The sequence below is a fragment of the Anser cygnoides genome, chromosome 1 (assembly GCF_040182565.1).
Source record: "Anser cygnoides isolate HZ-2024a breed goose chromosome 1, Taihu_goose_T2T_genome, whole genome shotgun sequence".
Classification (NCBI taxonomy): domain Eukaryota; kingdom Metazoa; phylum Chordata; class Aves; order Anseriformes; family Anatidae; genus Anser; species Anser cygnoides.
In genome coordinates this window covers 60,603,027-60,616,333 of record NC_089873.1, presented here as the reverse complement: position 1 = coordinate 60,616,333, position 13,307 = coordinate 60,603,027, and the positions used below count along the sequence as shown (strand labels likewise).

The 13,307-nt window shown below is 36.8% G+C and overlaps 1 protein-coding gene across 5 annotated transcripts in view; it reads left to right on the top strand.

Annotated features, from left to right (window-relative positions):
* Positions 1–13,307, top strand: part of MYBPC1 (myosin binding protein C1) — an 81,693-nt gene that overhangs the window by 29,067 nt on the left and 39,319 nt on the right. For 4 of the 5 annotated variants that reach the window (XM_066997542.1, XM_066997549.1, XM_066997534.1 and 1 more), the window contains exons 4-10: positions 2,358–2,393; positions 3,734–3,769; positions 6,276–6,380; positions 7,797–7,945; positions 8,147–8,264; positions 9,518–9,569; positions 11,207–11,263. In XM_066997542.1, coding sequence (XP_066853643.1) covers positions 2,358–2,393; positions 3,734–3,769; positions 6,276–6,380; positions 7,797–7,945; positions 8,147–8,264; positions 9,518–9,569; positions 11,207–11,263 — 553 coding nt within the window. The remainder of the gene's footprint in view (positions 1–2,357; positions 2,394–3,733; positions 3,770–6,275; positions 6,381–7,796; positions 7,946–8,146; positions 8,265–9,517; positions 9,570–11,206; positions 11,264–13,307) is intronic. The other variant, XM_066997552.1, reaches the window with a different exon arrangement.

The following is a 13,307-nucleotide window of genomic DNA, read 5'->3' as shown; positions in this document are numbered from 1 at the left end:
TCAGTGAGTGACACCAAGGGAACACTAAAGAAAGATCAATAAGTTCACCATGTCTGTTTACCAATTAAATCAAGTTTGAGATGATGCTCAAGTGGAGAAAATTTCAAAATTCACATGTTCAGTTATGTGGGACCAGACTTTTGACATTGACACATGGTTTTCAAGTATTCTTTTTAATGGTTAAAATAATAATAATAACAACAACAACAATAATAATAATAAAAAGTAAAATAAGAGCTTAGAATGATTTTGCCACTTCTGAAAAACATTAAATTTCTCAACAATGTGACTGATGGCAGAATCTCAGCTTCCATTTTTGTGTAACAGATTTCAAATCAAGGGAAAGTAGGTCTAAAATTCCACAGACACATTTGCAGTGGAATTACTTAGCCTTGCATTAATTTAATTGCTAGCACAATATGTTAAAAAATCTGACATGACTTTGTCATTACTTTGCTTTCATTGAAAATGAGTATCTTCAATGTCTGCTGACGCCAATGGAAGATTCAGGTGGTGAGAACTTTTCCACTTAATGTATGCTTTTCCTTCCCCTTCCCCTTCCCCTTCCCCTTCCCCTTCCCCTTCCCCTTCCCCTTCCCCTTCCCCTTCCCCTTCCCCTTCCCCTTCCCCTTCCCCTTCCCCTTCCCCTTCCCCTTCCCCTTCCCCCCTTCCCTTCCCTTCCCTTCCCTTCCCTTCCCTTCCCTTCCCTTCCCTTCCCCTTCCCTTCCCTTCCCTTCCCTTCCCTTCCCTTCCCTTCCCTTCCCCCTTCCCTTCCCTTCCCTTCCCTTCCCTTCCCTTCCCTTCCCTTCCCTTCCCTTCCCTTCCTTTTCCTTTAATTTCCTCTATTCCTTTTCTCTTTCCCTTTTCTCTTTCTTTTTTTCTTTAAAAAACACATTTATAAGATAACAAATTAATCCTTCATGTGCAAGGCTTCTATTGCAACTGACATCCTCTTCCCAAGGGAATTTTTAAAAGAAGTCTAATGAATCATTAAAAAGGAATGAGTAACATGACAGGGACAAGCATTTAAATTCGGCTATCAGACCAACCAACCTTCAGTGGTCTATCAAGCATAAAATTTAATACAAGCAGAATTCTTTAAAATGCAATTAAACCTTATGTGTTTTTGCCATAGGTATTGCATTTGTCCTTGAAAAAATAAAGACAAATTTAAAGATGACTTCAGAGTTAAAAGTTGATTCTGGAAACCCAAATCTGGAAAAATTCTAATTAAAAATGTGGGTTAATATTATTCTAGTTCAACTATCTTTTCCTCCACTTTGAAATGTTCTCCAGCTTATTTTTTGTTACATTTTAAAAGACATATTGTTATCTTTGCTTTACATATATATTAGATCCTAAATATATCTAGTTTATTCCAGCCTTTCTGCTAAACATATCTTTATTTTATTTTTATTTTTTTTAATTATTTGACTTTTAAGATCTTTCATGTATTTTTATCAGAAACTGGTATCTCTGGGATTTCTTGTCAACATCTAAAATTCAAAGAGATTTAGGGGATTGTTATAAAATTAGTCTTTACCTTATTCTGGATTTCTGATACTCATGATTACAATATTTCAGGTTTAATGTCATTTTCATGTTTTGTAGGCTTTTGGTTTATATAAATACATATATATCATTGTACTTTATGAGATTAAATGTTTTTAAATGCCTGGATTTTGATTTCTTCTGGTTATTTAATACCTGATGATTGTTAACATTCAGTGTGCTTAAAAGGAAAATCCAGTGTGATGATCATAGTTTGTCTCTATTTTAAGGCATTATCTTATAACATGCGGGGGGGGGGGGGGGAACAAGTTGTTTATTCCTTGCATTTTATATTAGTATTCCAATAAAGAAATTATTAAGTATAAACACAGGGGACTATTTTTAACTGTTGCATATCTTGACTTAAATGTTGCTGAATGCATATATGGTGCACATTTTAATTGCAGACACGGACATCAGAGAAATGGCATCTTCCTCAGAAGGTCAGATATGTGATTGACCTTGATTTCATTGTGGCTTTTTATGTATTTACTGTGGATTACATCTCTAACAAACAGAACCACTCAGCAGCTTCCATATAAACTCATGATTTAATAATAGATCACTGTTCACATCTCATTTTTCTTTTACTTGCTTGAAACATCAAGGTTTACCATTTCAGCTACTGAATTACGCAAAGCTTTCTTCATCAGTTTGAAGTTTCCATTGTGAGTGCTCCTGACTATTATGATTTTTCCCTTTCTTTTGCAGGTTTTACATTTTCACATAGTTGTTTTAAAGCAGATGATCGCCTGTGCTTTGAGTTTCTTTACGCAGTTTTTTTTCATTTGTATTTCTTTTCACAGATGAAGATGACACTTCAGTTAGTACACCACCAGCAGGTTAGGATTGACTGTGATAGTGCTTTGTGTGTGTATGTATGTATGGATTTTTCTCATGACTATTAATGAAGAAAGAGTCCAAACTTTTGGACTGAACTCAAAACATACTCATTAGAGAATAAGATTTTTGCGGTACCCAAAATTAAAGTAATCCATGTTCTGAAGTACAGGACCTTCATACCAGACAAGTTTCTTTCTGGTCCTGTCTTGAGGTTTTTGTTAGAACTTTTGCCATTGGAAGGTAAAAATCAGTAAACATCTCTGAAGGCAATTCCCCTTGTCTGTTACTATTGACAAATACAGAATGCATTTCTAGGTTAATCTTGAGACCAAATTCCAGAATTACAAATAAAATAGTTGCCTTATAATTTCAAAATAAATTTATCCACAGAATTGTCTAACACTGCTCCTTAGGCTGTATGCCTTACCTACAAAATGGGTAGTTTTAATTTACCACTCCAAGCCATCACTGCCAAGCTGGCAGATAAAATGCCTTGGGTAGCTGGCAGAAGAAAAGCATCAGTACAGGGGTCATTCATGGTAGATGTGACATGGGCAACACTTCACCATTGTTTGCTTAAAGAAAAACGACGTTTTTTAAAGAGATTAGACTGTGAATGAAACACAGATTTTGGACACTAAAAAGGCTTTGCAGTGTGTCAAATGAAAAACTTTTGATCTTTCTTAAAAAAAAAAAATAAGCCAGTTAAAACTTTTAACTAAAAATACTTTGAATCATCTTCACTGCCTTAAATGATCACATTTTCTTTGTCCATTCCAAAAGACTTTGTATTATTAACCATGGCCTGAATGCTATCTGGAAAGTCACTAGCAGTACATTGATTTACACTGTCAGAGCTCACTGGTAAGAGCTAAAAATATAACTAATGTTTTAAATCACAAAACCCTAACATTTAATTTCAATTATTAATAATTTTTAAACATAATAAATAAATAGACTATTTAAACAATTCAGAGTACTGTTCCCTCAGAAAAATATTGAAAAATATAAAACAATCTCTTATCTAAAACCACCCTAATCATGAGGAAAGTATCAGCTTCATTGAAACCTTCTAAAAATGAACCACTAAAAATAAAATCTTGAATGGGAATTGAACTGAATTTAGGTTTTCTAGAGAAAAGGGGAAAAGATTTCTGAATTTTTTTTTTTCTAAGCTGTCCACTTCCTTTTTCTGGTGTTCAGCCTCATGGGTACAGTCCTAATTTTTTATTCTAATCTTCTTGCATGAAGAATCAATGTTCTTAAAATCCCAATGACCTGAGGTCAGTTAAACTGTGATCTCTGAGCTGGTGTCACCTAAATTGCTCTTCCCTTTCAGATGGGATGTCTAAGCCAGCGGAAAGAAAAGATTCAGGTGAGAACTCCTGAACAACATGTTGAAACACTCCAAATTTTACATGATAAAGTCATTATTAATGAGTTATTTATTAAAGATAGTACTTAATTTTAATTCCACTGTTTATACACATTAACTTTTCAAATGCTTTTAAATATCAGATTCTTAAATAGGTTTCTAGCAGCTAAACCGAGAGAGAGAAGGCTTTGATGCACCAGACAGGACATGTATCAGTCTTTACACATACATACATACCTATCTATCTATATATATTTCCATATAGATAGATATGCAACTATTCCCTTCCTCAGCCTACAGGGTGGCAGTGGCATACCTGAATCCCATACACAGTCCCCAGGAGACTTGTAGGAGAATGGCTTCTTCTCACAGCTCAAAGGATGGTGGGGAGAACTTAGCAAAGTCATAACCTCTTTCTTCCTACTCTGCCAGGTAACGCATACTACACCCAGTTTTGTGGTTTCAGGATTTGCAGCCTCTGGAACAAAATGAGCAGCAGGTACTTCAACCATGGTTATTGACCCGGCATAGCAGCCTATGCCAGGCCTACGAGGCAACGTCAAACCCACGTTTTGTTCTGTTTGTTTAATAAACAGGAAAAAGCTAATGTCCAGAGGTGATGATAATATGTATGCATTATTTTATGTGGTACTGAATTAATGAGTCTATGTAAGTTTCTTCCATTTATTAATATCCTTTTTTCCATTTCACCCTGTGGTGTCTCAGGTTCATTATTGCACGTGACAAGTTCCTGTTCCAAGCACTGTTAGATCCTTCTGTTCATATCAGTAACTCTCACTTGTTCTTAAGTGTTTCCATATACTAGTATACTATATCAGCATAATCTAAATATCTAGAGTATATAGAGTATATATAGATATGTATCTATATATATTTGTGTGCATGTATGTCTGCATATGTCTTCATATATGTGTATATACATGTGTATATACATGTATGTCTTTACATGTGAAAAATATTGTACAAGCAGAAATATACAGAGGTATTAGGCACACCATACATAATTCATTGAAAGAATTAAAGGCAAAGATGTTACAGCAGAGCTATCTAGCATTTTGATGTCTTTTTGAAATTTCTAATAGACTTCAGGATAATAAAAACAGTTTAGATGCATTTTCTATGGTTGTCATTGCAATAGCAATTTTCATGAGTTGAAAAGGTTCCCATAGTATTAATCTCTATGAGATAGAAAGACAATTTTGACTTCTAGCAAACTAGTTTCAATAGAAAATACTGAGCAGGGAAAGGATCTTTAAATTTCAGAACATGGCTTGAGAAGATGAAAAAAGTTGTTCAATTGGCTCATCATTTGTAGTAGTTACAAAACCAAAATCAAAAGAGCATTGGATAAACTACAGAAAGCTATCTTTGATTCAGAAAAAACTAGAAGTCCCTTGGGAGCAAGAGATGCAGCTCTGGTTTGAAAGACGTGGCCTGCTTTGTTTGGTATAGCTGAACATTTCCACATTTGCCCTGCTCTTCAGTACTGCCAGGGTAGCACTGGCTTTACTCAGTTTTACCTATGAACTGACCAGAGCTCCTCAAAAGAAAAGAGATGTGACAAGTTCTTTCTTGGAATGAGACATACTTTGCCTTTCGGTAGACAGGTACCCTCTCTTGGTAGAGACAGTCACTATCTTGCTCTCCCTGCCTTTTCTGTTAGGAATTAGCTTTAAGCATGCTTTTGCATGCAAGAAATAACCGCACAACACAAAGCCCTGGATATTCAGATAAGCAGAAACACCAGGAACACACAGCTGTGCTGGCACAGTTTTCTGCCTTGGGAACGTTGCTCACTTGCTTCTTCTCTCACTACCATTGCTCCTTTTCAGTTCCAAAATCTGTTTCTAGAAGAGAAGATGCTGTGCCTGAACATGTGATGGAATCATTTGCATCTGATGAACTATTTCTCTGTAATGATCAATTCCCAAACTCTTTGTTTCTATCATGGTAGAAGAGAACAAAGCTCAAAATTAAGCTTCATCAGTGGCCTATTTTGGAAGCAAAAAGGACAAACTAGCTTGTACAATCAACTGAGTTTGAGTTTGGGAGACACACAGAAACGATGCATCATCTGTGTTTTGTGTGTGGTTATAGCTGTTTGTGTTTTCAGAACCTCCATCTCTGGTTTCCCTTCTGAAAAACAAAAAGCTGACCTTTGTGTATTGCCTCTGTAAAGCACTCATGGTTGAATGCTGGTGCCATTCAAGTTGCCCAGTACCCGCCCTGGCTGATCAGGTTGCTCTCTCTTCTTCCGTACGAGTTTCATTTTCTGTCACCACAGAGGTAGCATTCTTTCAGGAACTGTACACAATGTGACAGCCAATCCATGGATGTCAGTGTGAACAAAAACTTACATATTTTTCAGGACATCTGAAGAAAGAGGTAATAGGGTTAGACAGTTTAGTGAGTTCAGGTAAGTGTATTATGGAGGGAGTAAAACATGCTCAGATAATTGATATTTCCCTCTCTCCTTGCATCTCAGTATGGTCAATTGGAGACGGAGCTCCAGAGGAGACAGAAAAACGTGATGACTCCCAGAGATCCACCTTATTCGTCGAAAAACCTCAGAGTGGTTCAGTCAGTGTTGGTAAGTGCTTGGAAACAAAATTAAAAGCCACTTCCTGAGAGACAGAGACAGAGACTGAAAAGAAGTATGTGCATTTCATAAAGCATTCAAGTTTCTGCCCCAGCTACAAATACTTCCACTGATTTTAGTTGAATGTGAAGTCCACTCTTTGAAGGCAAAACAGAATTTAAAAAGAAAAGCAAAAAAAATAAATAAATAAATAGAATTCAAAACTAACTTAAATAATTTACTGGGCACAATGGCTAGGAGTTACAGTTTCTGGAGAAGAGAGCTGATTACTATGATGCTGTTGGGTTGGAACGTTATTGATACGTCAGGAAGATCTCATCTACACAGAGGCCTGCGGAGTAGCCTAAAGATCCACAGGTCAACTTTTATGCACTGCAGCTGCATGTAAATCAGCAAGTAGATTGAGCTGATTAATAGGAGCAAATTTGTAAGGAGGCTGGCCGAGTGGAACTGTCGCCCCTAATATAACCATTCTGGGGGATTTGCTCTGGATTATCTCTAGTCTACTGGTCTAAATACCTTCTAGCAGTTGGAGCACAGGAAGTAAACTCTCAGAGCACGTCTTTGGTTTTAATTTCATGCCAGAGGAATTCACTGCAAGCAGTCCGCGACCCTTCTGTGAAGTAAGCCAGACCACAGTAAATGGGGAGAGCAAGGAGGTTCAAACTGCACTTCTGAGCCATACTAACATGTCAATGTAAGCAGTGTAGCAGCATAGCAGCAGTGGTGCCAAGTTCAGTACAGGTTACTTAAAATGTCTGTTATGTACAGAGATACACTAGTAGGTAGGCAGATGGGTTTTTCTTACACACTCCTACTATTTTTCTCAGTTTCTGAGAAGAAAAAGAGAATTTTGAGCAGATTTATTTGGAAAATAAATATAAAGAATTAGCTGTATTCTTCTCTGGAACCCCTGAATGTTAGGATGGAAATTCCCAAATTACTGTTTACAGAAGAATCTTTTCCTTCCCTTTTCACCTTCCAGAATTAATGATAGAAATAGATGAAGAGCTCCAGACTTTCTTTTCCAGACTGGAGTTTATTTATGTTACAACTGCCTAGCAGCCTAGGAACGTGCATGTTTATTTTAAGCAAGGAAATGCAAGTATTGGGAACAATTCGCCCATGACAACATGGAGTTTTGCCTCAGCTAATTTTTCCTGCTTCTTAGTTTGGCTCAAGCTCCACATTGTCACGGGTAGAAGGCTTCCAGACCCCAAATAATTAATCTTTGTAACACTCTGCAGTGTATATTCTCATAGCCTCTGTCACCCCCTCTGATTCTTACTGTCATGGTAGTGCTAACACATGGAGACTGGAAGGAGCCGTTGTAAATGAAACTTGTACAACTGTGACTGAGCTATCGTGGTCCTCAATTATTGTCTTTTTTTTTTTTTTTTTTGAAAGGTGGGAATATTACATTTATAGCCAAAGTAGAAGCCAAAGATCTTCTCCGAAAGCCAAATGTTAAGTGGTTTAAAGGAAAATGGATGGACCTGGCCAGCAAAGCGGGGAAGCACCTACAGCTGAAGGAGTCATTTGAGCGTCATACTAAGGTGTGCCTGTTTTTCCTTTTCACAGGGACAAAGCTCCAGAGAGCTTAAAGATCAGTTTTAGACAATAGGCAGAATTTCAAGAGAAGCGGATTCTAACCCTGGCCTCACCATACTGGTTTAGGTCTGGAAAACAAAACTTTTAACTTCTGCTTTATGCAAGTGTATCCCCCATATTAATAAACAATTATGTTTGATTTTTAGATTCACACATTTGAGATGCATATCATTCAAGCTAAGGAAAACTACGCAGGGAACTATCGCTGTGAAGTATCTTACAAGGACAAGTTTGACAGTTGCTCTTTTGACCTTGAAGTCACTGGTAAGATTCCACTTGCATCTGTAAAGCTTTATAAATATAGATGTATATTTACCTGAAATACCACATCATTTTGTTCAGAACCTTATCATAGATGGCAGAGAATTAAGCATCTGTGATTTCGTATATAAACATTGGGATAAATACTCTGCGGGACATTTAGGTTTGATCCAAAAATTAGAAAAGCTGGCAGATTAAACTCCCATTGAATTCAAATCAGGCTGCAACACACAAGACAGAGAACCAGGCCTAGGGCTATTCAGAGAGTGAGGTTTTGTCTGGCAGCCTCTGAGGAGTGGGAGGTGTAGAGGGCACCGCTCTCCAGTGCTCACACCCTGCTCAGGCATGGTGTGATCATACCTCAGAAAGCCAGATTTCTTCTACACCACGTGAAAACAATGAATAGCCCAACAAGAAGAGCACTGGAGATTTATATCTTTGCCTGTTTCTGCATTCTAATAGGTCTGACTGGCAAACATTAACCCGCAGTCTTATCTTTTCCTTTGAGAGCACTTCTGCCAGCACAACACTGCACGCATACCTGCACGATCAGCCTGAGAAAGACAGATTGTCCTCCGAAATTCCAGGGACAGCAGCCAGCAAACCAAATAGTTGTTCACCTGAGTAAAACACGCCCACAAAACGGCCCAGACTGGGTTGTTTTTTCACCAGTCAGGGCAAGTAGGCCACAGTGAAGGGGATGTTTAATGGCTGACTGACAGCCCAAGGGGCACAGGAAGGCCTGTGTACTCAGAGGTCTGCTAGCCAGGAGCCCGTGTGGCTGCATCCAAGCACTTGCTGTGGATCAGAACCTCTTAATCCGATTAAGACTGGCACAGAGGAGTAATTCACACAAAGCCAAGAGTCAGCATGGGCCTGTAGCCATGAGAAGACTGCCCTTTTCCTCTGAGGCTCGGCATATTGAGAAAGTGAGAGATGCAAGTGGGAGAGAAAGGGTAGGGAATGGGAAGAAAAAGGCCAAAGCCTGTGTACAGGCAGGAAGGGGTTGTGAGAGAAACACCGCTGAGACGGATCTCCTATGCAGAACTGCAAGAAGTAGGTCAGGGAAATTCATTAAGTAAACTTGGCTTATCACTGAGCAGCTTCACATCTATCAGAACTTATGTCAAAGGTACACAAACTGTGATCATTTAGCTGGAAACAGAACAAATTTCACATGCCAAATCGCATTGATTACATAAACTACATCAATTTCAAATTACATTATTAATTCCTGTATTACTGTTACTTCACAGAATCTTCTCAAGCTGCTCCATCCATTGACATCAGATCTGCTTTCAAAAGAAGGTAACAACCGCTGATCCCATGAAACTCCTCAGTAATGGATGCTGGTAGCGTGTACAGAACTTGCATCAATCTTGGCAGGCAGTTGTATCAAGTAACTTCGCACTGGTTTTGGAAATAAAAATTTAAAAAATGGAGCTTAAGGTATTTGTTAGTGGTTAAGAATGAAATAGCTACAACACAGACAGTACTCTTCTGTAAAACTACAATGCCATTGCTTTAAGGGAAGGTGCAATATTTAAGGCAATTCAATATCTGATTCTTCAGAGGTTTTTAAAAACATATTTTCATTCACTAAAATATTTCACCACATTCCTGAAAATTGTCAGCTATGACATGAAAGACCCTGGTCCCAATCCTATACTGATCAAAAGCAGAGACGAAAAGGACACTGATTTCAAGAAGACAGGAGCTGGCCTTATCTTATCCTACAGTAAAAAAGTCATAAGGCCATCTTTAGAGAAAAACTAGAAATAATATATATAAATATAAATATATAAATATACATGAAATATGCAGAAAATATAAAAAAAATAATATATGCACAGGCTGTAAGGTATTGTGTCTGAAGTTTTATTTCCTTCTTAGTTACCTTTGTTATAAAACAACAAATAAAATCATCTTTATATTTTATTGTGAAAATTGTCATACAAGGACAGAAGTATTCAGACTGAAGATGTTTTATAGATAGAAAATGAATGCAGTTTATTAATTTACACGTATAAGCAAAGTTGTGACTGAGAAGTAACTGCTTTTATTTAGAGAGATTTGATTTAAAGAGTAAAGACAAAAGATGTTACGTTAAAGGTGCACACCTCTCTTCAGCACATCTTTTTTAAAGTGCAATAATTTTTTTAAAGTGCAATAATTTTTAACTGCAATAATTACTGCCCAATCAGATGAGGATATCTCTGAATATTGTCTGTTTTTCTAAGGAATACCTAGCATGCAAAATCATGGATAAAATACTGGCATTGTTTGACTTACCATTCACAGGATTTTCCTGTTTGCAAACATTAAGGGCATTATTTTGTTTATATTCATTTGTATAATAAGGTTTTACTGCTTCAGGTTACATTAAAGAAAAATATGCACCTTCATAATAATATGATTTCATCTGTAAAAATATACAATGTACTGTTTTTAACTTTCTCCCTTCATTTAGAAAGTTAAGTCTTAAGTATAATGTCAAATGGTATTTGACACAGACATACATTGTTAAAAGCACCACGCAGCAATACAAATCTTTGTTTTACATTCATAGCAAAAGATCAGCACAAGCCCTTTGTTTTTATACAGATACACGATGTAAATGAAAAACAAAGCTCGTTGTGTTGACTAGCTCACGTTCATTTGTGTTACTGAAATCTAACACAAATCTTGGCAAATTTATGTATGCAGTTACAAAAATTTGTCATCAAAGTATAATAACAAGCAATACAAACCTTTGTGTTATTTTTCACAAGTGTCTAAAGTAACATAACTTGTGTGAAAAAGAATACAAGTTTGTGTTGATTTTATACCATTAGCTGTGTGTCTGGACAGTGTTGAGTATGAGAGATGTGCAGAGAGTTTGCAATGTGTGTTGTCTAAGTTTTTGTGTATTAAACAAAGATTTGATCTTTTTCTATTAATAACAGCGGTGATGGACAAGACGATGCAGGAGAACTTGACTTTAGTGGTCTCCTGAAACGTAGGTGAGAACCAAGTGATGCAGTGAGCAGGTGTGGATTGCAAACCATTAGGTTCGCACACAGAAAGAGTCAGGTGTAGCATTAATAACTTTTTAAGACTTTTCTGACCTTTCATTTTTTTCAGTGTTTCTAACTATCATTCTCATAGTATAATATGCAAATATTCAGTTAATTGTACCTTTAAGTGTGCTGTAAAGAAAACTCAGACTTGAGTGTACTGGGAAAAAAGTAAGCCACAACCTAAAGAGATCAATAACATTTAGTCTACTTGCTATTTCTTTTGTGTTTGCATGGAGGCTTGAGGGGGAGAATTTCCTATGCAGGGATGAGCAGTTCAGAAAATTGGGTCTGTTGCAAGAGCAAAGAGCTGCAAGGGTTGAATTTACCTCTTTGGGCACATCTTAATTTGATTTCATAAGCATTGCAATACAAAAAATCATATTATGCTTTCAAATCATAGAGACTGGTATTCTTTGTAGCTTTCTGTTTCAACAAGTACACACTAATATTCAATGGTGGTTTATTCACCTTAAATACTGTGATGGAGAAAAACCTGGGCCTGTGTCTCTGGTTCACCTTGAAAATCTGGTGATATAGTAGCTATGCTGTTAGCTATTTCAGACTTTAAACCCAGGTTAGTCTTTTAACAGATTAAGAAACTTCCAGGAAAGGAAGAATTGACCTTACCCAACCTTCATCTGCACCAGTTAGTCAGCTCCTCTTTGTTTGTTTTTTTAATTTATCAAAAAAAAAAAATGTATATGCCATGGAAATCAATGGTAACTGACCACAGAGATCTGGGAAACGAACCGCATTCTTTATTTTATCTACCACTTACTCTGAAAGAGAAAAACCCAATATACGGTATTAATTACATTTAAAAGTTCACAATAGGATCATGGACTATGATGGGGAGAAGAGTATTTTGGCAACTAAAGCAAGACTGAAGTGAAAACAGGAAGGCTGAAGATAAATGTAGGAAGCGAAAGAATTACGTGAACCAATTCAAATATACCAGGTCTTTGGTTTTTTTAATCTTCTCATCCCTTATTAGGATCTTCAGTTTGACTTTTTGTCATACTAATACAACTTACCGTAAGAGTTCTCATGACTGCCTGGGGGGTGTTTTACTAACAATGTGAGGTGCATGTAAGAGGTCTTGGTGTTTTCGTGGAAAGAGAAATGTGAAAAATACTTGTTATCATTTCACTAAAAAGTAACTCACATGTTTTATAAGATAAATACTGTATAGCCATATAAATGTAGTATAAATATCATGTGGTTAATGGGCAAAGCAAACTTTTACTTTATAAACACCATTTAATTGTGGTGAAAGCAGTGTCTCACCTCCTTGCTTCAAGCACTGAAATGCAACCTCATACTTATGAGCTTAATTAAATGGTAAGGCTGCTGCTTAATCCACAGTGTGGATATTAGTAGCCATTTCAATTATAAAAATAAATGTTTTCATTTCAGCGTTTCAAAAGGCAGCGTTGCAGGTCCACTCCTACTCATTTGTATGGTCATACTACCAAGAAGAGAGCTAGAACTTTTCACCTGTCATGTATAATAGTGAAAACACGTTTGTTCATTTAAAAACAAACAAACAAAAACCTAAATGCACAGACTCTACATACTGCCTACTTTCTAATTTCATGCTGGCCTTGCAGGAAGACAAACCAGTTTTTATCTCAGTAAGCAAGTCTGTGACTGGTTATGCTTCATCAATGCAATGAATCAGTAACAGCATGAAATTCCAAAAGGCACAAAATCTCAAAAACACTCAAACATTTAGGTGCATTTTTAATAAGTATATCTTTCAGCAAAATGCACATTTTCAGGGAAAAGGTCTAAAAGCGATTTTGTGGAGAGACCAATCTGCTTAGAAAATGTGTAGCATTGTTTGCCCACTACCCACAGCAGAAACTATTATGGTCTCAGAACAAAGTTGGTTTGCTCTGTGACAAAATTTGTTCTCCCATTACTTAAGAGGGAAAAAAATAAAAATAAAGAGCCTGGAACAAATTACTTCAACTCGTTGAAAATC